The sequence below is a fragment of the Aureobasidium melanogenum genome, assembly GCF_000721775.1.
Source record: "Aureobasidium melanogenum CBS 110374 unplaced genomic scaffold scaffold_23, whole genome shotgun sequence".
Lineage (NCBI taxonomy): Eukaryota > Fungi > Ascomycota > Dothideomycetes > Dothideales > Saccotheciaceae > Aureobasidium > Aureobasidium melanogenum.
In genome coordinates this window covers 266,184-290,156 of record NW_024470075.1, presented here as the reverse complement: position 1 = coordinate 290,156, position 23,973 = coordinate 266,184, and the positions used below count along the sequence as shown (strand labels likewise).

The following is a 23,973-nucleotide window of genomic DNA, read 5'->3' as shown; positions in this document are numbered from 1 at the left end:
TCCAGCTCATCGAGACGTACGAGGCTGGCGATAAACGTTATTACAGCCGTTGGCAAAGTTTGGCGCTCAGATGCCAACGCTCCACGGCACAGCGCACATCCCAAAAGCCACAACAAAAGTGCTACCTCTTCTTCCACTCACACAAGATGACTTTGCGCCATCTCGAATCTGCGACATAATATGGCGGCTTATCCTGGACGTAGAAGAGACATGGTACAACCCAAGCTTTTCCATGGTTCGACCTCATTTCCGCCGCGGGCCAACACGAAGAAGCTTGGTTGTCGCAGCTGTATCTGGTAGGAAGGCGCCAACGGCTACCCAATTTCCGCCTATCCAATAACGGCTATCGACTTGGATAGGCAGATTCAACACTTGGGTGACTTTTTTTGAGACAGTCGCGCTTTCTTTAGTAGTGTGCGCCCAGCATACAAAACCAACAGGATGGCGCTACATCTACCTGCTCCGACTTACACAGCTTTTTTGGTATCTTGCGTTCGGAGTTGGATCATCGCAAAGCGTTTAGCACTTGCATCTTATACAATTCATACTCACATCGGCTGGCTACGATGAAACTCCTCTCGTCTCTTGCAGCCCTGGCGGCATGCGCTCACGCATTGGACCTCGACGTCTCATCACCAGACTCTATTCGCAGTTCAGCATCAACACTCGCACATGGCCTCATGAACTACTACCAGAACAACAAGACCGACACACCGAAAGAGTCGATAGGCACATTACCTTGGCCTTTGTACTGGTGGGAGGCTGGCGCTGTCTGGGGCGGTCTCATTGATTACTGGGCCTACACCAACGATACAAGCTTCAACGATGTTGTCATGCAAGCCATGATGGCACAGACGGGCACAGACAACAACTTCCTGCCCGAAGCATACTACAGCAGCATGGTGAGTATACCACCTGTACAACAACCCTACCAGCGGACAACTGACTTCGATCACAGGGTAACGATGACCAAGCCTTCTGGACCTTTGCCGCTCTCTCAGCCCTCGAATATGGCTTTCCCGACCCTCCCGAGGGTTCACCATCTTGGGAGACACTCGCCGTAAATGCTTTCGACTCGATGGCCCCGCGCTGGGATTCTACAACATGCAATGGAGGATTGAGGTGGCAGGTCTTTGAGTCAAACTCGGGCTACAACTACAAAAATTCAGTCTCGAACGGCGGTTTCTTCCAGATGGCTGCTCGTCTAGCACGCTACACTGGCAACAGCACATACGCTGACTGGGCTGAGCGCATCTGGGACTGGACCACTGGTGTTGGATTCATTGACGACAGCTACCGTGTCTATGACGGTGCTAGCACCACCGACAATTGTCAGCAGATTGATCAGCTCCAATGGACCTACACTCCTGGAATCTTCATCTATGGCGCTGCCTCCATGTACAACTACACTAACGGTTCTTCCACCTGGGAAACGCGTTTGACTGGTCTGATTGAACAAGCCGACCAGTCATTCTTCCAAGCCTTTGACAATGCGACCAACGTCATGGTCGAAGGAGCGTGCGAACCTTACGGTACCTGCAACAACGATCAATACAGCTTTAAGGCTTATCTCGCTCGATTCCTTGCAAAGGCAATGGTCGTTGCACCTTACACCCAGTCCGCCATCCAGCCTCTTCTTACGGCCTCTGCTCAAGGCGCAGCCAGATCTTGCTCTGGACCTAGTGATGGTGTAACTTGCGGTCAGAAGTGGTACACGGACTATGATGGAAAATATGGCATTGGACAGGAACTTTCAGCCCTTGAAGTCACTCAAGCTCTCCTTGTTAACGAGGCACCTGAATTGATGAACCACAACAATGTCAAGATCAAGCCGGCTACTGTCTCGAGCACACTTGAGCCGACCGTTAGCATCGGACCAGCAAGTGTGTCTGGCATCACGAGCACATCTGCCATGACCACACCTACGCGATCAGCTACATCCAAGCTCACGTCCATGAGCAAGTCCACTTCGAAGTCTACCTCGACGGCTGTATCGTCGAGCACTGGCGCTGCTGTAATGAACAGCGCTATACCTCGTATTGGTGCTTTGGTTGGTGGTGCTTGGATCGGAGCAGCGGTCTTGCTTTAGACCACCACCTAATAATGTTTCAATACTCCTAGACTCATAGAAAAGAATTATAGAGGAGGAATACTCCAGCATAATGTTTAGATATTCATCAAGTCACCCGGTCAGCGGCTTCGGCCACAGTTCGTCCATATGTTTACACAACATTCTTCTTGGCATTCGTTCGCAGCATCAAAGAATTGGACTGCAGTAACAAGAGAGCATCCAGATTGGTTCCTTGTACCATTCGGCCTAGCGAAATAGGTTGTCTCCGAAGTTGATCTGGAGACAGAAGATGGAGACAAGAGGTGGAGGATTATATCGGGGCAGGAGATCGGGATCGGTATGACAGAGAGCTCACTGACCAAGTCGCTGCGGGCAAAGCCGGAGTGAATACGGAGAAATAGACGTCCCCATACTCGTCCAACTGCCCCTCAGCAAGCGCGACCTCGACCCGACGAGCGGCATTTTGTCCGCGTGAGGTGTATTTCCTTGCGCCGAAGAAACTGACCTCGGCAATGGGTAGACATACAAATATCCAGGGAGCTGCTGTCGCGCCCAGACAGTGGTACTTGTAACAAAACACCAAGATCGCGACCGAGTCAACATTCTACTTGGTAGCAGGATCGTCTTGCTGCTTCTCCACATCTGACGTTTTGAGCTCCGCAACACCGACCAACACTTCCTCTCTGTGACGTTGCCCGCGCTGAACTGTGTGCTTGGTACTGTCGAGTTGTCAGAGTCTTTTTAGCTGTCACTTGCTGCTGTCTCGCTCCTCTCTTCTTTCCCTCCTCTCCATTCCTCTTTTTTTGTCCCACTCTCCATTGATACCCCCCCTCTTCCCCACCAAACGCTACATCACAGCTTGAAGCTTCATCTCTCGAACCTTTCAACCGAATACAAACACATCACAAAATGTCTTCAAACAACGAGTCGCACTCCGGTCCTGGTGGTTCCGAAGCCATCAACACCGAGATTATCACTCTTACCAGATTCCTTACTGAGGAGCAGACGAAACACAAGGAGGCCACGGGTGACTTCACGTACGATCCGTTCGAGTCAATTGTGTGACATTCTCAATGCTGACAAGTCGCACAGCCTTCTCTGCCACTCGCTGCAATTCGCATTCAAGTCAATTGCTTACTACATCCGCCGTGCCTCGCTGATCAACCTTTCGGGTCTTGCTGGCTCAGCAAACTCGACCGGCGACGACCAGAAGAAGCTCGATGTCATCGGTAACGACATTTTCATTTCTGCCATGAGATCATCAGGTCGCGTGCGCATCTTGGTGTCCGAGGAAGAGGATGAGCCCATTGTCTTTGACGAGCACCCAAACGCCCGCTACGCCGTTGCTTGCGACCCCATTGATGGTTCTTCCAACTTGGATGCTGGTGTGTCAGTCGGAACCATCTTTGGTATTTACAAGCTCGCCCCAGGCGCCAAGGGCACCAAGGAAGACCTCCTCCGTCCCGGTACCGATATGGTTGCTGCTGGTTTCACCATGTACGGTGCCTCTGCTCAGCTCGTCATGACAATGAAGGATGGTCCAGTCAACGGCTTCACCATGGATAGCGCCCTTGGTGAATTCATCTTGACTCACCCCAACATGAAGATGCCTTCCAAGCGTGCTATCTACTCGGTCAACGAGGGTAACTCGCTGTGGTGGGAGGAGCCTGTCAAGGAGTGGTGCAACGCGATGAAGATGCCCGAGAAGGAGGGCGGCAAGCCTTACAGTGCGAGATACATTGGTAGCATGGTTGCCGATGCCTACAGAACTCTTTTGTACGGTGGTATCTTTGCCTACCCAGCCGACAAGAAGTCGCCCAAGGGCAAGCTGCGTATCCTGTACGAGTGTGCCCCCATGGCTATGGTCTTTGAGCAAGGTAAGCACGACGCACAATATCAAAACCAAGAAACATGAGCTAATGTGTCATTACAGCCGGCGGCCAAGCAGTCAACAGCAAGATGGACCGTATGATCGAGGTTGTCCCCGAGTCAATCCACGACAAGTCTGGTATCTTCATGGGCTCGTACGACGAGGTGCAAAAGGTCATCGACATCCACAACAAGCACAAGAAATAAATCCGTTGCTCATGATTTATGTTGTCTCGAATGATGATACGGGTTTCTGCTGGAGGAAACACATTGTTCATATCTAGCTTTGTTAGCGATTACCATTTGACATAATCAAACCAATTTCCATCATCAAGATTTGAGTTGTGTCTCATAACCACATCGTGAAACCAAAAGAACGAGTTGCGACACACGGCATTCAGGTTTTGAGGTCATTGTGCTCATTTTGAAAAGACTTCTTGTTCACGCGACATCATTGTCCCGGCGAAGTTCGGTCTTCTTGCCGATGGATCTTCTGCCCCACCACCCCGCCTTCACCTATTACCGGGGCGAAGAGCCTCATGCTATATAACCACCACTGTCCTCCTTGGAAGCGAAGATCATCTTCAACCCAATTCCATTTCTATTTCACCGTCTAGTGGCCAACAAGAACACAAATTTAAATCAACAACTCTCGCCAAACCATGAAGATTGCAATCACCGGAGCAGGCGGCTTTGTAGGCCAACTCCTCGCCGAACACCTCCTTCTCGCAGATCACGAAGTCCTCCTCATCGACATCTTTGAACCACCAGTCCCTCCCAAAGCCTCCTCAAAATCCTCAAAAGCAAAATGCATCAAAGCAGATCTCTATTCCGATAGTGCCTCAGTAATTCCTTCGGATCTGGATGCTATCTATGTTTTCCATGGAATCATGTCTGCAGGCAGCGAAGCCGATTTCGATCTGGGGTATCGAGTGAACCTGCAATCGACTTTGAATCTGCTGGAGACATTGAGACAGAAGTGCAAAGGTGTGAGGGTTGTTTATGCGTCTAGTACGGCTATCTATGGACAACCTCTGCCTGAATTGCCTTCAGAGGCCACCCTACCTACACCTTCTTCGTCCTACGGCACTCAAAAATCAATGATTGAATATGCGATCAACGACTTTACTCGCAGAGGATTCATCAATGGGTTTACGCTTCGCTTCCCTACCATCTCTGTGCGGCCGGGCAAACCCACTCAAGCTGCATCGTCATGGATGAGTGGCATGTTCAGAGAGCCTTTGCAAGGTATACCCTCAACACTACCTTGTGCCGATGACTTCGAGGCTTGGTTATGCTCTCCCCGCATCTTGGTTGCCAACCTCCTTCATGTCTTGACATTGGACCGAGATAGTCTGCCTTCTCATATGCGCCAGATCAATTTGCCTGGTATCACGGCTAGTGTCAAAGAGATGCTACAAGCGCTTGAGGAGGTGGGAGGCAAGCAAGCGGTGGATTTGATCAAGAGAGAAGAACCGACCAAGGAAATCAAGGATATGTTGGATTCGTGGCCGATTAGGTTTGATGTCAGTAAAGCGATGGATCTGGGCTTCAAGCGAGATGAAAAGTTCAGAGATGCGGTGGAAGACTTCAAGAAGAGTTTGCAGGAGTAAAAGATGATTTGTGTCTCATTTGTGTCTCAATAGTCAGCATCTGATATCTGGGATGAACTCGATCTGCCACATGCCGTTTCTCACAGTCCTCACTCTATCCTTACTTGACTTAAACCTCTTCTTAAATAGCCGCTTGTTCTAGAAGGAAGCTCCTCTTTGGAAGAACCAGCCTCTGCTTCTCCCCGAGGGATTGGCACTCTCCCCAGTCGGATTGAGAACTATACCCCGTGCACGCCATGTCGCCCAAGGACACGGCATCCGAAGACGAGCCTCCGGTCATAGACGGAAAATGCTTTCTCGATTACTCGCTCTCTACGTACAATATTGATGTTATGCTTTCGTGCCTTTTTTTTTTTTCCGTGGAGCAGCAGGATTCTTCGTGCTGCTAAGCATGATGCTCTAGAAAAACTAGTTTCCGGTCACAGACGGTAGTGCCTTTTCGACTACTCGCTCTCCACGTGCAAGGTTAATGGAATTCTTTCGTGACTCTTTTCCGGGATCTAAAGTTGGTGGCAGAGCAGAGTAAGAGGTTATCTTGCTGCTGAGCACGATATTTTGTAGAGTGATGTGTTATAAATGATCCAGATGCCAGTAATATCTTAACGAAAGTGAACCCTTCATTCGAACTTTTCACACTCTCTGTTTTGTTTGGCAGTGAAAGATCTTATGAGTTGTTGCGCCTTGTTTGATTCCCGCTTGACTTTTTGTTTGCGCATGCACACTTCTTAAGCAGTCCAGCAAGCAACAGCATCCATAACAAAATCATGAGTGCTTCGGAAGCTGAGAGCGGCAACAACGGACAAATGACAGAATCCAAGACATCTTCCACAATCGACGACAGTGATTCTGTCCGGGGATCGTCAGAAGACGCTCACTCCGAGCACAAGCAAGAAACTCAATCGACATCGATGAACTGCCACAATGATTTCAAGGCCTCGCTCGACAACACGTCTATGCCGATCTCAAACGACTTGAGCCAATCTACCAGCCCTACCACTCAGGAAGTCTCTAAGGAACGCGGTCCGCTGATCATGTTGAAGAGCAACAACACAACCGAGGAGCAGCTTGCTTCCAGAGACGAAAGCACTTCTGACCCCTGGTCCGAAGTAACGCAAACAACCCTCAAAGACGAGACGGATGTCAACAACTTTCTGCTCAAGCGCCTGCAGCGTTGGAAGGACATGCTCGCCGCAAAGAAGCACTCCTTACTCAACAACGAAGATGAGCAGAGCCTGCCCGGCGATATTCTCGACTTCAACGCCAGCATGCTGAGCCGCGAGGATTATGATAACCTTCTCGCCTCAGGCACGAACAAGAAGCAATATATCAAACCCAGCTCCAAGTCCACACTCGAAGAAGTCTCCTCTTCAGAGCAATCCACAGCAATAAACGCCCTCCTGTACGGCCTCACCGTTCTCAAAGCCGCTACACCAATTCAACAGCACGAGATGGTGACCTCCCTCTTACACCCCAAAGTCCGCAAGATGCAACCTAGTCTGGCTTTCGAAGTAAATGCTTTGCTGCTTGAGTTGGACACGGAGAAACTGTTGACGATGAGTGCGGACGAGGACACTCTTCACATCTGAGCTAAGAAAGTTGCTAGGGCTTGGGGTATTGACTTATCGTCGCTTGAGGATGGTCCTGGTGGGCTTGCTTGGTGAATGTGCTTGAGCCGGAGAAAAAGGCCTTCGAAGAGTGATAGATTCGAGTGTCTCGGGATTTGAAGTGATGGGAACGTGAGTCTTTCCTATCTTAGTACGCTGGTGGAAGGAGGTTGTGCTTGTGTAACAGCCAAGTCGAGATGAGCTCAAAACTGGTATTTTATTCATCCTCTCCGCTCCATACTCTCTTCCGGAACAAGTGAAGATGACGATGAAACTATGCCTTTTTACAGCTGCTAAGTTGCCCCTCATGGTTGAAACGATATAGATTTTGGCTGATGGTGGTCCATCCTGTTCTCAGATGTCTGCTATATCCGTCGGTCGTCTTTTACTGCCCTTCTGTGTACTGTCTTCGTTCAGTAGGAAATGCCATAAATCACGGTTTCAAGCCAAACGAGGTATAGATTACGTCCAGTCGCGCTCAGTGCACCATGGAGGCGCATTAACAAAGCAAACCTGCCACAATCTTCCAGCAAGCAACCATACGAAATCACGATGCCATCAATCAAGATCTTTTTCAAACAACTTTTCACCTTCCTCTCCTGTCACGCCGGTGACGACAAAGACGAGGCCCCTCCTCGTCCTTTTGTGGTCGTAAGTTTCTATAATCGCAATCACTCTTGTAGTGATGGTGTGCTAATGCGCAATGGCAGGGAGGTCCTACAGACTTCTGCCACAAAGAGACAAGAGGTGGAGGCCCTCTCCTTGCGCCTATTGTTGGTGCCCCTCCGCCTTATGTGCGCAAGCACTAAGGTTTGTGCCTTGATTTTAAGGTGTTAACGATCCGTACTAATGGTTGCGTAGGCTAGGTGGCTATGACTTGATGCAAGGTGCTCAAGCAGAAGCGACTTTCTTTGTAGGAGTATCAATCAAGACTCCTTCTTTTCTGTGCCTAATGTACTTGTTGTGTCGTGCCTTTAGAATTTGACCGTGGCTGAACGTGATCTTCCGTTCTAAAAGACGCTGAGTGTAGGTTTGCGAAAAAGCACAAAATTACTGCAATGAACACGGCATCCAGAGAAAGCATGAGAGCACCTGTTTTCAGCGTTGAGAAAAGCAGCGATGTTGGGATCTTGACTCTCAGAACTGCGCCAGCAGGAGCAGCTTATTACACAGCACACAGCACACAGCACACAGCACACAGCACACAGCACCGCGGCACCCGCGATATTAATGTTGTCCCGATTGCTGCCTGCATTCAATTGGTGCCTAGAAGTCATCGGGCGGGTTGCATGAGCATTGATGCGCACCGCCACAGCTTTGCTCATGCAGCCAAGGAAGTTCCATTCATGCAGTCAACGCTTCTGGAAGGTGGTCGATTATGCTACAGTACATCCCGTGCAGGGGTCGCGCGGACCGCAGTGCAGAGTTTTTCTTGCCGTGGTCTCCAGCAGGTGTGTATGTCACTTTGTGGAAATGGCGAAAAGACCCCTCTTGCCAAATCTGCAACATTGACTGGAACTCGAGAGACAGTCCTCAGCAACAAAGGTATACAGTACTTCATCAGCGAGAAGTCAGCGAAAAGTCATAGAGTCAGCAAGAAGTGAGGAGTGAGAAGACTGGCGAGCTGAAAAACGAGGCGCGGGCAGCTTTTCTAGCAGGGCGTAGTTGTTTGGATGCCTCAGGTTGACCGGTCAAGCGCCCGGCTGACATGCTGAGCTGGAAGCAAGAAGGCAGAAAAAAGGCCACCCTTCTTCTAAGTAGTAAATATAACTTTGCGCAGTGCCTCTTTTGCACAACGTCCGAGTCATCTTTCTTCTCAGGTGCCTTACCACAGTGTTAAAAGCGTTAATGGTCCCTCGAAGGCAACGAGATTCTGGTCTTGCTTACGACGCCTCTTTTCCGGTATCGCCATTTGTTGCAACATTTTCGATGTCAGAGCTGAGGACCGACTGCATGGCGTATTGAGGACTCATGTACGACGGACAGAGACAGCGACATACTGCATTACCTAGCAGGCAACATCTGTTCAGCATCTCGCAGAGTTCAGCTGCTTACCTCCTGGATCGCAATCATGAACGCATCGACGCATTTACCATGCTTCGCTGGTCAAGACCTTCATACCCAACACTCAGAATGATATGTGCGATCAGCTGGAAATAGTAATGCTTAGTGCGATGCGCAATTACGCCATCATCATGTGGATTTTCAGACGACGAACTCCTAGCAATGTCGAACAAACTGTCGGTGAACATGACTTACTGGCGCCCAAAGACACCAAAGGAGGCAATGCTCGTCTGCAATGCAACGTCTTGGATCGATTTGCGAGCCTGAAGCGCATGGTTCTCCGAGTCCTGCTGCTACGTCGTCCAAGCGAGTCGTAATCAAGTATCCTGGACCATGGAAAACTACGTACTTTCCACGAGCGAGGTCGCAAAACATGAACCTCGAACGTAGCATCTGGTTAGCGAGCATGGCCCTAGACGACCTCTACGGGCAGTGTTGTGACGTTCTTGTCGAGCGATGCTCAAAAGCCACCAGCAAAATAATCAGAGCAATTTATTGTTGCCTAGGGTGTTTAGAGATTCAAGATTCTTCTGGCAGCCGAGGGGTCCAGAAGCAAGTTTCGGTAAGTGCACAGCCTGACTTGTCCCCTCTGCGCTTTCCCTTTGGGTCAAATGATTGCTGTTGTCGAAAGCAGGGAAGTGGACGCTTGGCAGTGACAATTTTTCACTACTCGATACAAGCGTTTGCCTCAGGCGCGACGGTTTCCTCGTCGGTCCTGGTTATTTGTGTACACGCAGGTACGAGTCCGCGTACTTGTCGCAGAGACGCTGGACCCTGGAGCTGACAAAGGTTGCGGGACGTCCGGTTGGCCGGCGGATTTAACCGTGCGACTGGAACGCCACAAGCGGCGATCATTCACAGCCACAGAATGTCTGCAACAAGCTTTCTTTGGTGGTGGTGAATCAGCCCTGTGTCTGGGATGGCTCACGCACAAGGCAGCCGTCGAGGCACCGGACCTTCGACAGGCTTCCAGCTAACCCGGCCGTATATAATAGGAAGCGGAGCGGCAATGCACCCCTCGACTCAGCCTCGTGATACTTACGTGGATGCTCATCGGCAGGCCAGCGTTGTCTTTCTCTACGGCTGTCCGGCCATCGTGACTTCCCTGTTGCCGACGATATCTGTAGGTCCACGTTCTTGCCACCACCGCTTGTCTTGTCTTGGGCGTCAACAACCGTCGATACATAGTCCGGTCTGGCTTCTTGACTCACACTTTTCCATCAAATTTGTATCAACTCTCGCTCGCAAGACTCATACTGTCCATCAAAAAATCTTTCTTCGCCATCAAAGCTTCACCACCAACCATTCTACACCGGATCACACTGAATGTCTACCATGGCAGTGCCTGAGGCAAAACAAAAATTCGAAAAAGAGTCGCCTCTGATATCCCCTGCGAAATCTTTAAGTCCTGCAAATGACTCGGAATCACAAGACGTATCTCAGATCAAGGACAAGGACGACGAGCAAAGGAGTAGTTCAGTCGTTCTTTCTCCTTCAAGCTTCAAGCCATTAAACCATCGCCGAACTGCACCCAAACACAATGATGCTGGAAAGTTCGAATGCCAAAACTGCCATCAAATTTTTGATCGCAAGTGTGAATGGAAGTAAGTGCCCATTTCTTCGTTTCGTTTGCTTCTTCCCGCATGCATTTGTCCCTCAGTCTCTTTTTAAGTCAAGCCGTCATATCGAAATCTTGTGCTGCGGCCCAAAAGGCACGCCCAAACGACCCGTTCGACCAATCAACATGAGATCCGACTCCAAGATTCCAGCACATCATGCTAACTCATCATACAGCAAACATATGGACAAGCATGAACGGCCATACAAATGCGACAAACCGCAATGCGCCAAGTTGCTAGGATTCACATACTCAGGTGGTCTTCTGCGTCACGAACGCGAGGTCCACGGCATGCACGGCGGGCCCAAAGAACAACTCTTTTGCCCTATCAAACACTGCAAACGGCACACAGAGCAAGGATTCACACGACGCGAGAATTTGCAGGAGCATCTACGCAGGGTGCACAAGCTCCAAGATGTCGAGAGTGTTGAAGCCGCTGCGCAGGACGCACTCACACCCAGGACTGCGCCCTCTGATCACGATTCTGACGACGACAACCGATCGACGAAGCGTAAGCGCACTAGTATTGTAAGCCAGAGTGAGGATGTGCCGGAAGAGGACATCAAGACACAGCTCAAGAAATTGCGACTTGAGAATGCTGAATTGAGGGGCATGAGCGAACGTCAACGGGCCGAGATCCACGAGATGAGGGAACAGATCAGACACCTTGCAGAACAAGTCGCAGCAACACAAACCGTACAACTTCCTCGCTGGCGCCCAAACGGAACTGGATGAACGAGGCTTTTGAACAACATAAGAAACACGATGACAATACGACTAACATAAGACCTACTGCTCTCACAAGACGGTCTCCTCAACATCCGAATAACCCTCGAATCGTCGTAATCAATACACAATTACTGGTCACTGAACACATAAGTCATCCAGTACCACGCTTGAGCGCGCATTTCGGACGGATTCTGAGAGCCGCAATCCTGCGGGACTATTCTTGGCCTGAGGCGCAGTGCAGACAACGCCTCCTGCAGGCAGAATCCTCAGACGAGTGCATTGTTTATGTCATGCAAGAGCTATGATTCGTCTCGATCACCGAAGACGATGAGTTTGACCATGGAGAGGAGGAAGGAGGAGAAGATGACAAATGGCTTGGGCGACGTGAAATGGACAGGGACTGTGTTCAAAGAGCAAGATTACTAATCCTTCGAAAGATGGATGTCCGGGGAATCGAGCAACATGAGGTTCACCGATGTCAGGCATCAGCTTATCTCACTTCTCTATACTTTTTATTCTGCTGTACGACTTTGTGGCTGCCTTGGGCGATGCCTGAATACGAAAGACGCACCTTTCCACTTTTGACGTTTTTGTGTTGCAACCTCCAATCAGTGTATTTGTTTCGAGAGCGAATCAACCTATGTGGCTTGCTTTGGTGGTTGGCACCTGCCAAATCATGAAACAGATGTGAGTGTGCGGAATTTAACACCAACAAATTACAGTATTACATCGAGCACAATCTAGCTTGGCACGCAAAATCCAAAAATAAATATGCACACAGGGATTTAGAGATGATGAACCAACGCCAGCGTCAGATAGAGATGAAGGATGGCATTTATAACAGAAGGATCCGATCAGCCCGTGATTCCTTCGCTTCCTGCGGTTTTGCTCCTTCGTTATCGCTAATCCTTCCAAGCTGCAGACTATGCTTGAAGAGTGTGTTATTTGTTCCAAGACTATACAGAGCGCTGAATTCCTGGCTCGAACCGTCGAACAGCAAGATCTTTACATGGTCGCTCCTTAAGATGCTTATCCTGTGCTTGTGTTCACTGATGTTTGTCGGAAGGTATTGGAGTTTGTTTTCCATTAGAATATGATTGATGTTTCTATTACCAAGCGACGGCAGATCTCCAATCTTGTATGCTCTCTCAGCATCTGTGAACCAAAGTATTAAGCTGCTGAATCATGTCACGGCTTCACTAGCCTTCTTCTCAAGGGATGATGTGTTGGCGACCACATCGGGGCCATTGACCTGCTCAACCCTCTTGAAACTCTCGCGGAGATACGGAGGAATAGAGTACTCCTCGAATGGATTGTGGTCCAGATCCATCAAGGTCAGACCCACGCGGAACACAAAGTTGTCATGTGCCTCTGTGCTGAACAAGTTCAACCACATCAGCCAAACGCGACTGTCGTCAAAGGTTACTGTCATTTTCTCGGTGGTACCGTATCGTAGACACATTATATAGATCTCGGCGACTCTGAAGGCCGTAGCTCGCGCTTCATTGGAAGCTGACTATCACTTGCAGATCCAGTGACGAAGCGTCACTCCAGAGAAATTGCCTGGACAATGCTTGCTGGCGAAAACACTGGCAAACGCTAGGTGATCATCTCTGGAACGATGGCTGCTCCTAGATTCTCTTTGTCAAGGTCTCAGAAAAAGATGTCATGATTGCAGTATACAAGACTACCAAGGCAGCTCCTGTCCCTCACGATGCCAAAACTTGCCTGTATCCTCCATGCCTTTGGACTGCCAGACCTTCCAAAGCTTATTAGCAGCCTCGTCTGGCATGACGGCTTCAGGTGTGTTGGCAGCAGTAGGGTCCAGACCGGTCTTGACGATTCCTGGATGGAGGAGAGATACACCAATACCTTTGTCTTTGAGATCCATGGCTAGACTCTTTCCAATCGAGTTGACGGCGGCCTTGGAAGCGCGATAAGCGTAGATACCGCCTGTCGAGTTGTCGGCGATGGAACCTACGCGCGAAGAGACGATGCCGATTCTTGCACCAGAAACCTTGAGGAGATTTGGAAGTAGGGCTTGGGTGAGAAGAAGAGGACCAAATGTGTTTGTTTCAAAGACACGGGTCAGAGTGTCCTTGTTGACGGACTCAAGAGAGTCGTCTTCATGTTTGGCCATGGTTCCGGCCACATTTAGGAGCATATCTATCGATTGACCGGATAGCGACGAGACAAAGGCTGAGATGGACTCAGGAGCCCGAACGTCAAGTTGAGACTGTCGACATCCTAGGCTTTTTATATTGTCGCCAACAATGTAGTCTGTTGCGATGACTTCGTAGCCCTACAATTGATGGCGTGAATGCTGTGCCATAATGCAAAGCATCTACATGACCTTAGCAGCTTACCTCAGAGATGAGCAATTTCGCAAAGGCATGGCCAATGCCAGAATTACATCCCGTCACGACAGCGGTCGGCATGGCACAGAAATCTGGAAGATGTGTCTATGCAAAGCTGTTCGTTTCGAGCAAAGCAAAGCAAGGTTATAGGATCAGTAAATTGTTGGACGAATCTCGTCGTCATGAGCGCACCACGATGATAGGTGTATGAAGATCATGCTGTTCTCTGACGTATTGTGGCGCAGGTCTGGCTCAGCTGTGGCTGGGTTTGTGTCATGCGGCTCTTTTCTCCGGTCAACATTGACGAGGTGGTGGTGAGGGCTGTAATTAGGTAGTCAAAGTCAGCCTTACGAGCCATGGCATTGAGAGGACACGCGGCCGAGTATTGGCACTGTCGATGTCCTCGGAGCCCGATATTTGCCTGATGGTCTTGGCCGGAACCTCAGGATCCGTGGGCGTATCAACAATTGTGCATACGGGGACAAGGAGCAATCGAAGCCGAAGTGGCTGGAGCTTTGGTAAAAAGAAGCGTTCGAAATAGAAGCATGGAACGCGCGCTTTTTCAATTTCCCCTTGCATGTACATGTTTTCTGTTGTTCTCGCTATGCGGCATGTTGATGCAATAGACAGTCAAGAACAGCTTGATCTCTAGAAAAGACAAGTCTCGATTGATGCGTAATTGGCAGGGCTAGTCATGATGGACGTCAGATTTCCAGTTGTGGTCAGTTCCTGCTTGGCAGGATGGTAGACGCTAATGACATCACGCATGCGAGCGTTTGATTCCTGTGTTGCGTGGGTGGATGAAGCTGGGCCGTACATAAACGCTGCCTGCCCGGAGGAATCACTGCTCTTGCAATCCACACTCACATCCACTCCACCAGCCACAACCCTTCTACTACCAACCAACAACAACAACAACAACTTCAAGGCTTTCAGCCCAATACCGCCAACATGCCTTTCACCGGATCGTGAGTCAGCTCTTCCACCCTCTCCCTTCGGCCGATTCCAGTCAGCCAGACAGGGTGTGGGAACACGAACGCAGACAAGACGCGTGCTGACCCCTTCTCAGCGACATCATCAAGATCATCCTCGCCATCATCCTCCCTCCTCTTGGTGTCTTCCTCGAGCGCGGCTGCGGTGCTGACTTCCTCATCAACATCCTGTTGACCATCCTTGGTTACATTCCCGGCATCATTCACGCCCTGTACGTCGCTAGCGACCTCATGTGACACGCTCTGTGCAACTGCTAACAAGTGCTCCAGTTACATCATTCTCAAGTATTAAGATGTTCGACGGTAGTCCTCAGCGGCTTACATTATGATCCCGGCGCCACGATTTTACTCTGCTTCTCTCTTCATCTTTTGCGATACCCTCAAGTCGCGCCATGCTAGCCATTGAGCGCCGACTTCGACCACCTACAGCCATGCGCTTTCATCTCGTATCCTTCGCCATCGTCTTCGACACACTCGCCTTGAACCCTTGACTTCGCTGACGCTGTACACTACGCTCGCGTCGTGTCTGGTTTCATCGACGCGGATGCGTCTCGACTGTGAACGATTGGGCCCGAGATATGTGGCCGTGCTTCTGGTTGAATAATACTGTATAATAGCACAGAACGAAACCAATTTCTTCAATTCTCCACTTGCTCTTCCTCTGTCCTCCTCGTGATCTCGTCATCGTCCTTCTGTCAGGGCGCATAGTTGACAAGTTCTAGAAGCTCGTAATCTGATCAAACGGATGTTGATTTTAGCTTTCTCCATGCTAAGCTCGACACCCAAAACAAACTCTTCATAATCATCAATCCATTGTCCATCTACCTGTCCCACACTACCTAAGTACGCTCGACCTTCATTCCGTAACATTAACGTTCTCATCAGCACGCTCGAACCACTTCGTGAACCATCTAATAGCTTGCTCTTCTGCCTGCTTTCCACACTCCCTTTCGTGTCCTTCTTTTTCGTCTGCCCTAACAGCGAAACCGTGGTGAGTGCCCTCGTACAAGACAAATTCATGCTCAACACCACGGTCTTTTGTCTTTGCTGTCTTTGCTTTCAAAACATCTTCGATTTGCTTGGCCTTTGCGACAGGAATCTGCTGATCGATCCCAGCGGCCGCAATGGAAAGAGGATAAGTAACAGCTTCAATGTCCGCAGGTATCTTGAGGCGCGATGGATGAGCTGTGAATCCACAAACCACAAAAGGCTTGATCTCTTCCGAACTATCATCATCTGGTTTCGTACATAGCTCAACGACCCATTGACCTCCCCAGCAATACCCTGCTGCGGCAACCGGGAGCTCGGGATGCGAATGCTGTAAAGCACGGAAGAACTTGTGAACGCGTGGACGAACGAGATGTGCCTTGTCGTTCTTGAAAAATGGCCAGCCACGCCAGATGATCTGGACCAAGTGATATGCTTTCGTTACCCAAGCGAATAGGCCAGTAGCATCCAGTGCGTCAAGACTGATGATAAGATCTTTCGGAAACTCATTGCCGTCCATAAAGTCTGGCAGCATAACTAGAAAGTTTCCTTTGGCAGCAAAGTTGTCGGCTAGGATGCGTGTGTTTGGAAGAGTCCAGCCGAAGATATCGGGCAAGATCACAACAATACCTTTTGGTGGTTCGGACGGAGGTGAGGCGATATAGACGTCGAGGCCATGGAGTTTGGTGACGGTGCCAGTTGGAGTGCCAGTATGCAGAGAGCCGCTAACGCAGCATTGCTTGGGAAGTGACATTGTGTTTGGATCAACTTATGCAGTGGAGATGAGGTTGGAAAGAGTCAAATTGAAGAACACGATATCGCGATGGATGTATTTGTGATATTTGTGACCTCGGATACATGCTATGCCGGGCAGGCCGAAGGTTGATCTATCTGTCTGCCTAAGTCGTACGATAAACCTTCCAGCTCGGTGTCCTATTCAGCTACCAACGGTACAAGATGAATGACCAGTAAGGATCAGATACAAGCCACTGTGAGCGTAGGAGAATCACATTGGCTGGATAGAAGTTGATTGTATGCATGTCTTCTGCCACATGCCTGTGACACGCGGAGAGTGGAAGGTGTCCCAAAGCGTGTTAGTCCACGCCAAGACCGACTCGCTTAGTAAGGGCGCCCGCTCAGACCTTTCTCCGCTCAAAATCTTCTGCGCAAGCTTGCGCTACAAAACCAGACCTCTTCTCTACAGAAACTTCTTTCTCTCACAACAGCAGCATCAGCGCGCAAGACAGCTGCCTGATGCCGCTGCTTTAATCTAAATGGTAACTGCACTCTTTTTGCTCCTCCCCTCCCAACCTGATGAAACCGCAATACCGCAATCAAACTAGAGTCTTTGATCTCTTCGGAGAACTGAAACCGCATTTGCAAGCACGTCAGTCTGAACTCACAACAAACAACCCAACTTCTTTCGCTTCAGCCTTCGTCCAAGTACACAAGACTGACTGAAAAATAGATGCCAGGCTAGATGCGTTGCTCAACACTCCGCTCGCTTGCGCGCTTTGTGCACCTCGCGCTCTTCCGTCCCTTTCGCTAGGTGTACGGTCCTGGTCTCTTCAGCGCGTTCAAATTGACGTCCGAAGAGACTCCGTCACAACAGGTATGCGCCTTTTTTTGTTCTACTTACCTCACAACACCCCTCCACTCTATTCTGATGAACAATTGAACGTTTATATACGCTGGAAATTACCGACCAAGCCCTTCGGGGTGGTGCCGATATCAAATGGCTATTTCTGAGTTTCACACACACACATCTCAACTTTTTCACAAGCCCTTGTTTGGACCTTCACTGACATTGTTGATTGATAGGTAAACACCGCACTCTTCCTCCAACACCATCCTTCTCTTGTGATGAAGCGGCACTGGGCTCCGACTACAAACCAAATGAGCAAGATATGCCACCGCTGTGACAGGCCTAGAAAACCTCGTCCACTGATACTCGTCAACACAATCATCGTTGTCACCAACCAGTGTTCAAGAGCTTGGGCTGACATGTATGATAAAGAGGGCTTGCCTTTTGTAACACTATTCTCCATCTTGACATCGCTGAAATATGCATGTCGACTGAGCCAAACAAATATCAAATGGTATGCAGCATTTGCCCTTTCTTTTTCTTCCTTCTCTTCACACTTTGTGGCCGTCATATGATGAACACCTAGATGACGAGTCTGATCGGAGTTATCCATGCAGACAACCTTTTATTTAATACCATTCATGCCTAACTGAATAGATGCCCATTCTACCACACTCTTGTTGAGCATTGCTTTTCGTTAATCAGTGACTAACAATTGAGCTTCAGATTTCTCCCGTTTTGAGATTCTCTTCATGGTTCACACCAAATGATAGCGTAAGTCGTCGCTCATGTCACATTACCTTCACCTCACATGATGATTCCAACCAAACACAATGACAAGCATATGTCCGAATTACCTTGACCGGTAGTACTGCAGAGAATGTCTTGTCTGATCCACTATAACCATCCATCTTCATTCAAAGTCTTCATCACGACCCTGTTTGCTGACTTTGCAAAGACCTTCATAGTGTCTTATCATCTTGGTCAACCATGTCTGCCCATGGGCTCTTCTTCCAGGTAAGCTTTCAACATCTTCATCACCCTCATCTGCAAGAGCATGGTCACTTCAATGATGATTTATTCTATTTATCACGACGGTCTACGTAGCCACAAGTTGGACATTGACGAAACCGCCATTGACACTGGCATTGATCTGATATCGATTTGACTATGCTCTTTCTTTGCACATCACACTTTTCAGCATTTTTCTGGCATCTTTGCTGACCTCAATGAAGCACAGGTGTTCAACAATGTCTATCGACTCAATCTTTTCCATTGCTCATCTGGCCTTGTCGCCGGTGGTTGAAGGAGAACACCTCAACATCTTGCGCTATGCATAGTGCAATCTTGTTCTATAGAGGCATTTTTTGCTTGCACTCACATCACGCGAAATCGGTTTAACGAGTCAAAAGTCAAGAATGACGGGCCATGAACAGAATTGCTGCGTAGAAAGCTCATAGCTATATTCTTCCAGTAACGATCTCTTGCCGATGTAAATCAGTTGCCATTCTTAATATGGCACAAGGCATGCCGTCGATGATTGACTGGTTTGGGTATGTTGCGCGCCCCCACGCCGACGGCGGGGCAATGCTTGGATCTGTGAGCCGCAAGGCTTGACTGCCGATCACTGTCTTTCTTGCTGAATGAGACATCGTAGCTGAGACTCTGCCTCCTTCGTCACCTTGCTGCTTATCTCGCGGAGCGCAAAGCATACTGATTCCAGGATGTGGATCGTTGAACCCCGCTCAGCCACGATCTTCTCAAGAATCTTTAATCCACAGTCTATGATGAAGAGTGTTTCTGGCACAATGAGCCCTAAGATATATAATGTAGGTGGAATAGCTCACGAGAGATTGAACAATTATTCTCGCTTCTGATCGAAAACACCACAATGTCATGTACGCCACGACAAACCGACGAAAGGGCACTACCCTGCGTGCTACCTCAAATCAGCCATAGCCTCTTTGGCGGCAAGTACAATAGTCCTTTCGTACGGGCCTACGCTCCAGCTCTCTCTGCCTACGGTATCCCCGAGGCTTCTTTCCTCGCCTTCGTTGATGGGTTGAATGAGAGCTTCATCGCCAATCCGGCATTGAAGTCAGCCACCCATGTTGGTATGGGCCTCTCAGCCTTTGGCGGTCCTCACGGCCTCATGATTGGGAAGGCAGTCAAGATGGCATCGAAGGCCGCAACCAGCGGTGTGAGTTCCAAACGCTCTAAGGTCTTCTTGGAGGAGATCGATAGAGACATGTTTGTTCCAAACGCTCTAAGGTCTTCTTGGAGGAGATCGATAGAGACATGTTTGCAACACACGGCCTCAAAGTCGAGATCTTGCCTACCTGTTCGATGTTGCAAGTGATCGGCTGCCCACCCAACCAATTTCAATCTGGACCACCACCGCCATGGGAGACACCAACTCTAGGAGACAATGTCAACGCAGCAACCATGCGACAGCAAGAGGAGAGTCAAATGATGCGAATGCACGCCCTAGACGGTTACGTGATGCACCTTGACTACCACGTTGTAGCCCAAGCAGAGAGTGACGACTGGCTCAAACGCATGGGAGAAAAACAAGCCGCCAAAGAGCTGCAAAGCAGAATGAAAAAAAAGCCGAAGACCTCGCCGATGCACACAAGAAACGCAACGAGAAGATACGCGATGCGCAAGAAAAATACAACAAAGATGCCCATAAGTACAACGAAGAGCTTCGCAAGCTGCAAGAAAAACTTCAAGACGATCTAAGGAAAGACGCACATAGTCCTGGCAAGCAAGAGAAGGCTAGACGCAAGTATCAGGAAGAGCTGCAGAAGCAGGAAAAGGATAAGGGGATTGGGAAGCTGCAGGAGGATATGCAAGATGCAGACGAAGAGGTTCTCAAGTTCCAGCGTGATGAGAACAAAGAGGCTAAGCATTTGAATTGGGTTGTTGTTACACCTGTGGGATCGGCGAACCAGGCACAGTCGAATCATGCTGCGGCCATGAAACTTTCAGCTGGAGATCATGTTAAGAAGCACTTTATCAAGTCGCTGTTTGGGTAGAGGTCTAACGGAGACTTTGGTGGCCGAACAGACACCGTCCAGCAGCCTTTTGTTAGGACTGAGAATGAAAAGAGTTCGCTACACATACATCCGCTTGCCAGACGTAACATGTGTTACTTCAAATTTCACATTCAATCATTGAAGATGAGGAACAGCTGCTTGTATTAGACGATGGCTACGTGAAGCCTTCAATGCCTTCGTGGCACTTGTTAGCTTCTGATCAGCTCGCCATCTCGGCGAAGTGATCCCCGACGCACGTGACTTTTCCTTCTCCCACCACTGCCGCCGGGTAAACACATGCGGAAGGTACAACCTTTCATTGCAGATCATGGCCGTCTACGAGACATCCTCAAATCCTCAACCTTGGCTATGCTGAGGGGGAGACTGATCAAGGCAGAGTTACCGACCGGGTGCCCGAGCATTTCGTGTTAGATGCCCCTCATGGCTCTTAGACTTCTCGTTTGTATAGTGCGGTATGACGATGTGTCCTTGGATTCGATCCGGGTCAAGCCATAGAGGTAATAGTTCATGCTATCCTGGCAGAGCCAAGGACTACAATACGAACTCTACCTACATAAGAGTGCCTTGCCCACTTCGACAGGAGTTGTAAGTGACTCAACTAACTCTCTATCTATCTTCCAGCCATGGTGAAAGTGAATATCCTTGGCCAATTGCTTGGTCTGACCTCCGTCGTAGTCGGCCAGCAGGTATATCTAGCGACCAATGGGTCTACACCTCGACCACAATGCACCAAGTGCACCGAGAGCGAGCCTCAGTACACCTTCACGCCTTTCCAATATAGCATGACTTCGACTGTACGCTATGCTACATCTCGTCCATCGCCAACGACTACCACGACTTATGCAGCTCCCTTGGAGAGTCTAGCCTCCCTGATTGGTTCTGTATCATATACTACCTGGGGCAAATGGGACCCAACATCGAATGCAACTGCAACGGATACAGCGGACCCATACGGCAATGCCGCTTGGACAGAGCTATGGAGGATGGCCAACCCGCCCAACTTCACTCAAGAAGCCACAAGCGCTATCTTCAGTACCACTGTCGAGCCGACGCCAGTACCTACTGAGGACTTGGTCCTGCCTCCCAGGGATTATTTCGGCCCAGCCGATTGCTACAACTTTCCTCCTGGTTTCGAGTTTGGCGTTGCAAGCTCTGCCAGTCAAATTGAAGGAGCTACAGCAGAGCAGGGCAAGGCTCCATCTCTCATGGACATCTTGATTCAGAACGACCGCCCGAAAGACTATGTCACCAACGAAAACTATTACTACTACAAACAGGACATCGAGCGCGTCGCTGCTATGGGTGTTAAGTACTTCTCTTTCAGCATCCCTTGGACCAGAATCTTACCTTTTGCACTGCCGGGAACTCCGATCAACCAACAGGCCATCCAACACTATGATGATGTGATCAATTACATTATTGAGAAGGGCATGGCCCCTGAGGTCACCCTGTTGCATTTCGACACCCCGCTACAGTTTTATGGCACGATCAACAATGTCACCGCCGTTCTCTCTGATTCAGAGATTGGTTCGACCAACGGCGGCTACCAGAACGAGACTTTCCCGGACGCTTATCTCAACTACGCCAAGATTGTCATGGCACACTATGCCGATCGTGTGCCTGTTTGGTATACTTTTAACGAGCCTCTGCTCTACTCTGCAAATGGCAAGGCCATTGACCACGTCATCAAATCGCACGCTCGTGTCTCTCACTTCTACAGAGAAGAACTCAAGGGCACTGGAAAGATCGCTCTCAAGTTCAACAACAACTTTGGTGTGCCTCGGGATCCCAAGAGCGAAGCTGATGTCTATGCCGCGGACCACTTCAACTCGTTCCAACTCGGCCCCTTCTGCAACCCTATCTTCCTTGGCCAAGACTACCCAGAGTCATACAAGATGACCATCCCTGACTACGTGCCTCTTAGCCAACAAGACCTTGAATATATCAATGGAACCGCAGACTTCCTTGGCATTGACCCATATACAGCTACCGTGATTGCACCACCAGAACCAGGCTCGATCGATAGCATCAAAGAGTGTGCAGGCAACTCAACAGCAGAGCTGCGACCTTACTGCGTCAATCAAACCACTACAGACATCTTTGGCTGGAACATCGGCTACCGTTCTCAGTCTTACGTCTACATTACACCCACCTATCTGCGCCTTTATCTCAACTATCTACACAACACATTCCGCACACCCATCGTGCTAACCGAATTTGGCTTCCCTGTTTTCGGTGAAGCCGACAAGCAAAACCTGTCCGATCAACTATTCGACTCTCCCCGCAGTATCTACTACCTCAGCTTCATGTCTGAAGTGCTCAAAGCAATCTGGGAAGATGGAGTGCAGGTGCTCGGAGCATTTGCCTGGAGCTTTGCTGACAACTGGGAATTTGGCGATTACAGTCAGCATTTCGGTATTCAGACTGTGAATCGCACGACGCAGGAGAGGAACTACAAGAAGAGTTTCTTTGATCTGGTGGATTTCATGAAAGCTAGAGGTGTTGACTAGGTCTCTTCAAAAGGACAACAGAGTTTGTCGATCGTTGTAGTATATGTTCATTTTACAAAAGGTCAACAATACAGCACGGCTTCTCCCTTGCTAGTATGTTTCGAGTGTTCAACTTCATTGGACAGGACCCGCAAACTACGCGTCAAATCAATCATTACATAGCCGCTGCTCAGCATAGGAGGAGCTCCAGATTGGTTCATGCCCCGCTCCCGATACTAAGCCTGTCCTTCTGCGCCGCATTCACCAAGCCGCATCGTGTATCAGAACAGGGTACCTACGCTACCCGGACCTCAGTGATAAGTATCTCACCATTGAATGGTTGATTCATGTGCATAGTCAATGCAGTCACATCTGTTTTTGACCATGGGCGGCTAGCAGATGTATTCAGTCACATCTGTTTCTGATCCGGCGCGGCTAGCATTCGATGGTGTGAGCAGTGCAAGTCGTCTAGAGATGATTCTCTGCGTGTTGAAAAGAACAAATAAATACTCAGCATGTGCTACCTGTAGTATCATTCATTCTGTTCGCATATCACCATTCTAAGGAACATTACATCAAAGGTATGTTGGGTCTCACAGATACTTACAATCATTTCGCTGATTGCCTAGATAGACACGAAAATCTTGATATATACACACTGCATTATTACCATCACCACAATGCCCGGCCCCAGAGGATCGACCACCCATCATTGTCCTAGGAGGTCACACGGGAACTGCCGAAAGGGCAAAACATCTTACAAAGCACCATATTGTACCAAGCATCAAACCTATTGTGCGGCTCATAAAAAAAGTTACCTACAGACCGAGGATTGCCCAGAATGCGCCGGTGCGGCTGCTCAAAAGGCTGCTGCACAAAAGGCTGCTGCTGAAAAGGCTGCTGCTGAAAAGGCTGCTGCTGAAAAGGCTGCTGCTG

At 49.4% G+C, this 23,973-nt stretch overlaps 12 protein-coding genes across 12 annotated transcripts; 9 read left to right on the top strand and 3 right to left on the bottom strand.

Moving 5' to 3' along the window:
* Positions 1-566: 566 nt before the first annotated feature.
* On the top strand, positions 567-2,089 carry M437DRAFT_56082 (mannan endo-1,6-alpha-mannosidase; the record flags this gene model as incomplete). The annotated part of the gene is made up of 2 exons (XM_041022984.1): positions 567-902; positions 959-2,089. The coding sequence occupies 2 exons, from the start codon at positions 567-569 to the stop codon at positions 2,087-2,089; spliced, it is 1,467 nt and encodes a 488-aa protein (XP_040876847.1).
* Positions 2,090-2,980: 891 nt separating this feature from the next.
* On the top strand, positions 2,981-4,147 carry M437DRAFT_77922 (fructose-1,6-bisphosphatase; the record flags this gene model as incomplete). Its single annotated transcript, XM_041026904.1, has 3 exons — positions 2,981-3,108; positions 3,164-3,948; positions 4,005-4,147. 3 exons carry the CDS (start codon positions 2,981-2,983, stop codon positions 4,145-4,147), a joined length of 1,056 nt encoding a protein of 351 aa, XP_040876846.1.
* A 455-nt stretch (positions 4,148-4,602) lies between these two features.
* On the top strand, positions 4,603-5,553 carry M437DRAFT_56198 (putative nucleoside-diphosphate-sugar epimerase; the record flags this gene model as incomplete). Its single annotated transcript, XM_041023003.1, has 1 exon — positions 4,603-5,553. The coding sequence occupies one exon, from the start codon at positions 4,603-4,605 to the stop codon at positions 5,551-5,553; it is 951 nt and encodes a 316-aa protein (XP_040876845.1).
* Positions 5,554-6,584: 1,031 nt separating this feature from the next.
* M437DRAFT_55868 (uncharacterized protein) lies at positions 6,585-7,139 on the top strand (the record flags this gene model as incomplete). The annotated part of the gene is made up of 1 exon (XM_041022952.1): positions 6,585-7,139. One exon carries the CDS (start codon positions 6,585-6,587, stop codon positions 7,137-7,139), a length of 555 nt encoding a protein of 184 aa, XP_040876844.1.
* A 570-nt stretch (positions 7,140-7,709) lies between these two features.
* On the top strand, positions 7,710-8,761 carry M437DRAFT_68789 (uncharacterized protein; the record flags this gene model as incomplete). The annotated part of the gene is made up of 4 exons (XM_041025173.1): positions 7,710-7,808; positions 7,868-7,951; positions 8,045-8,070; positions 8,188-8,761. 4 exons carry the CDS (start codon positions 7,710-7,712, stop codon positions 8,759-8,761), a joined length of 783 nt encoding a protein of 260 aa, XP_040876843.1.
* An 866-nt stretch (positions 8,762-9,627) lies between these two features.
* M437DRAFT_77920 (uncharacterized protein) lies at positions 9,628-11,574 on the top strand (the record flags this gene model as incomplete). The annotated part of the gene is made up of 3 exons (XM_041026903.1): positions 9,628-9,650; positions 10,628-10,825; positions 11,016-11,574. 3 exons carry the CDS (start codon positions 9,628-9,630, stop codon positions 11,572-11,574), a joined length of 780 nt encoding a protein of 259 aa, XP_040876842.1.
* An 829-nt stretch (positions 11,575-12,403) lies between these two features.
* M437DRAFT_68787 (uncharacterized protein) lies at positions 12,404-13,000 on the bottom strand (the record flags this gene model as incomplete). The annotated part of the gene is made up of 2 exons (XM_041025172.1): positions 12,404-12,723; positions 12,769-13,000. The coding sequence occupies 2 exons, from the start codon at positions 12,998-13,000 to the stop codon at positions 12,404-12,406; spliced, it is 552 nt and encodes a 183-aa protein (XP_040876841.1).
* Positions 13,001-13,255: 255 nt separating this feature from the next.
* M437DRAFT_55959 (NAD(P)-binding protein) lies at positions 13,256-14,006 on the bottom strand (the record flags this gene model as incomplete). The annotated part of the gene is made up of 2 exons (XM_041022970.1): positions 13,256-13,870; positions 13,935-14,006. 2 exons carry the CDS (start codon positions 14,004-14,006, stop codon positions 13,256-13,258), a joined length of 687 nt encoding a protein of 228 aa, XP_040876840.1.
* An 870-nt stretch (positions 14,007-14,876) lies between these two features.
* M437DRAFT_87356 (UPF0057-domain-containing protein) lies at positions 14,877-15,209 on the top strand (the record flags this gene model as incomplete). Its single annotated transcript, XM_041028627.1, has 3 exons — positions 14,877-14,893; positions 14,995-15,129; positions 15,188-15,209. 3 exons carry the CDS (start codon positions 14,877-14,879, stop codon positions 15,207-15,209), a joined length of 174 nt encoding a protein of 57 aa, XP_040876839.1.
* A 564-nt stretch (positions 15,210-15,773) lies between these two features.
* Positions 15,774-16,658, bottom strand: M437DRAFT_87355 (dienelactone hydrolase family protein; the record flags this gene model as incomplete). Its single annotated transcript, XM_041028626.1, has 1 exon — positions 15,774-16,658. The coding sequence occupies one exon, from the start codon at positions 16,656-16,658 to the stop codon at positions 15,774-15,776; it is 885 nt and encodes a 294-aa protein (XP_040876838.1).
* A 2,722-nt stretch (positions 16,659-19,380) lies between these two features.
* On the top strand, positions 19,381-20,527 carry M437DRAFT_87354 (uncharacterized protein; the record flags this gene model as incomplete). The annotated part of the gene is made up of 2 exons (XM_041028625.1): positions 19,381-19,739; positions 20,074-20,527. 2 exons carry the CDS (start codon positions 19,381-19,383, stop codon positions 20,525-20,527), a joined length of 813 nt encoding a protein of 270 aa, XP_040876837.1.
* Positions 20,528-21,171: 644 nt separating this feature from the next.
* Positions 21,172-23,058, top strand: M437DRAFT_56062 (family 1 glycoside hydrolase; the record flags this gene model as incomplete). Its single annotated transcript, XM_041022980.1, has 1 exon — positions 21,172-23,058. One exon carries the CDS (start codon positions 21,172-21,174, stop codon positions 23,056-23,058), a length of 1,887 nt encoding a protein of 628 aa, XP_040876836.1.
* Between the last annotated feature and the right edge of the window lie 915 nt (positions 23,059-23,973).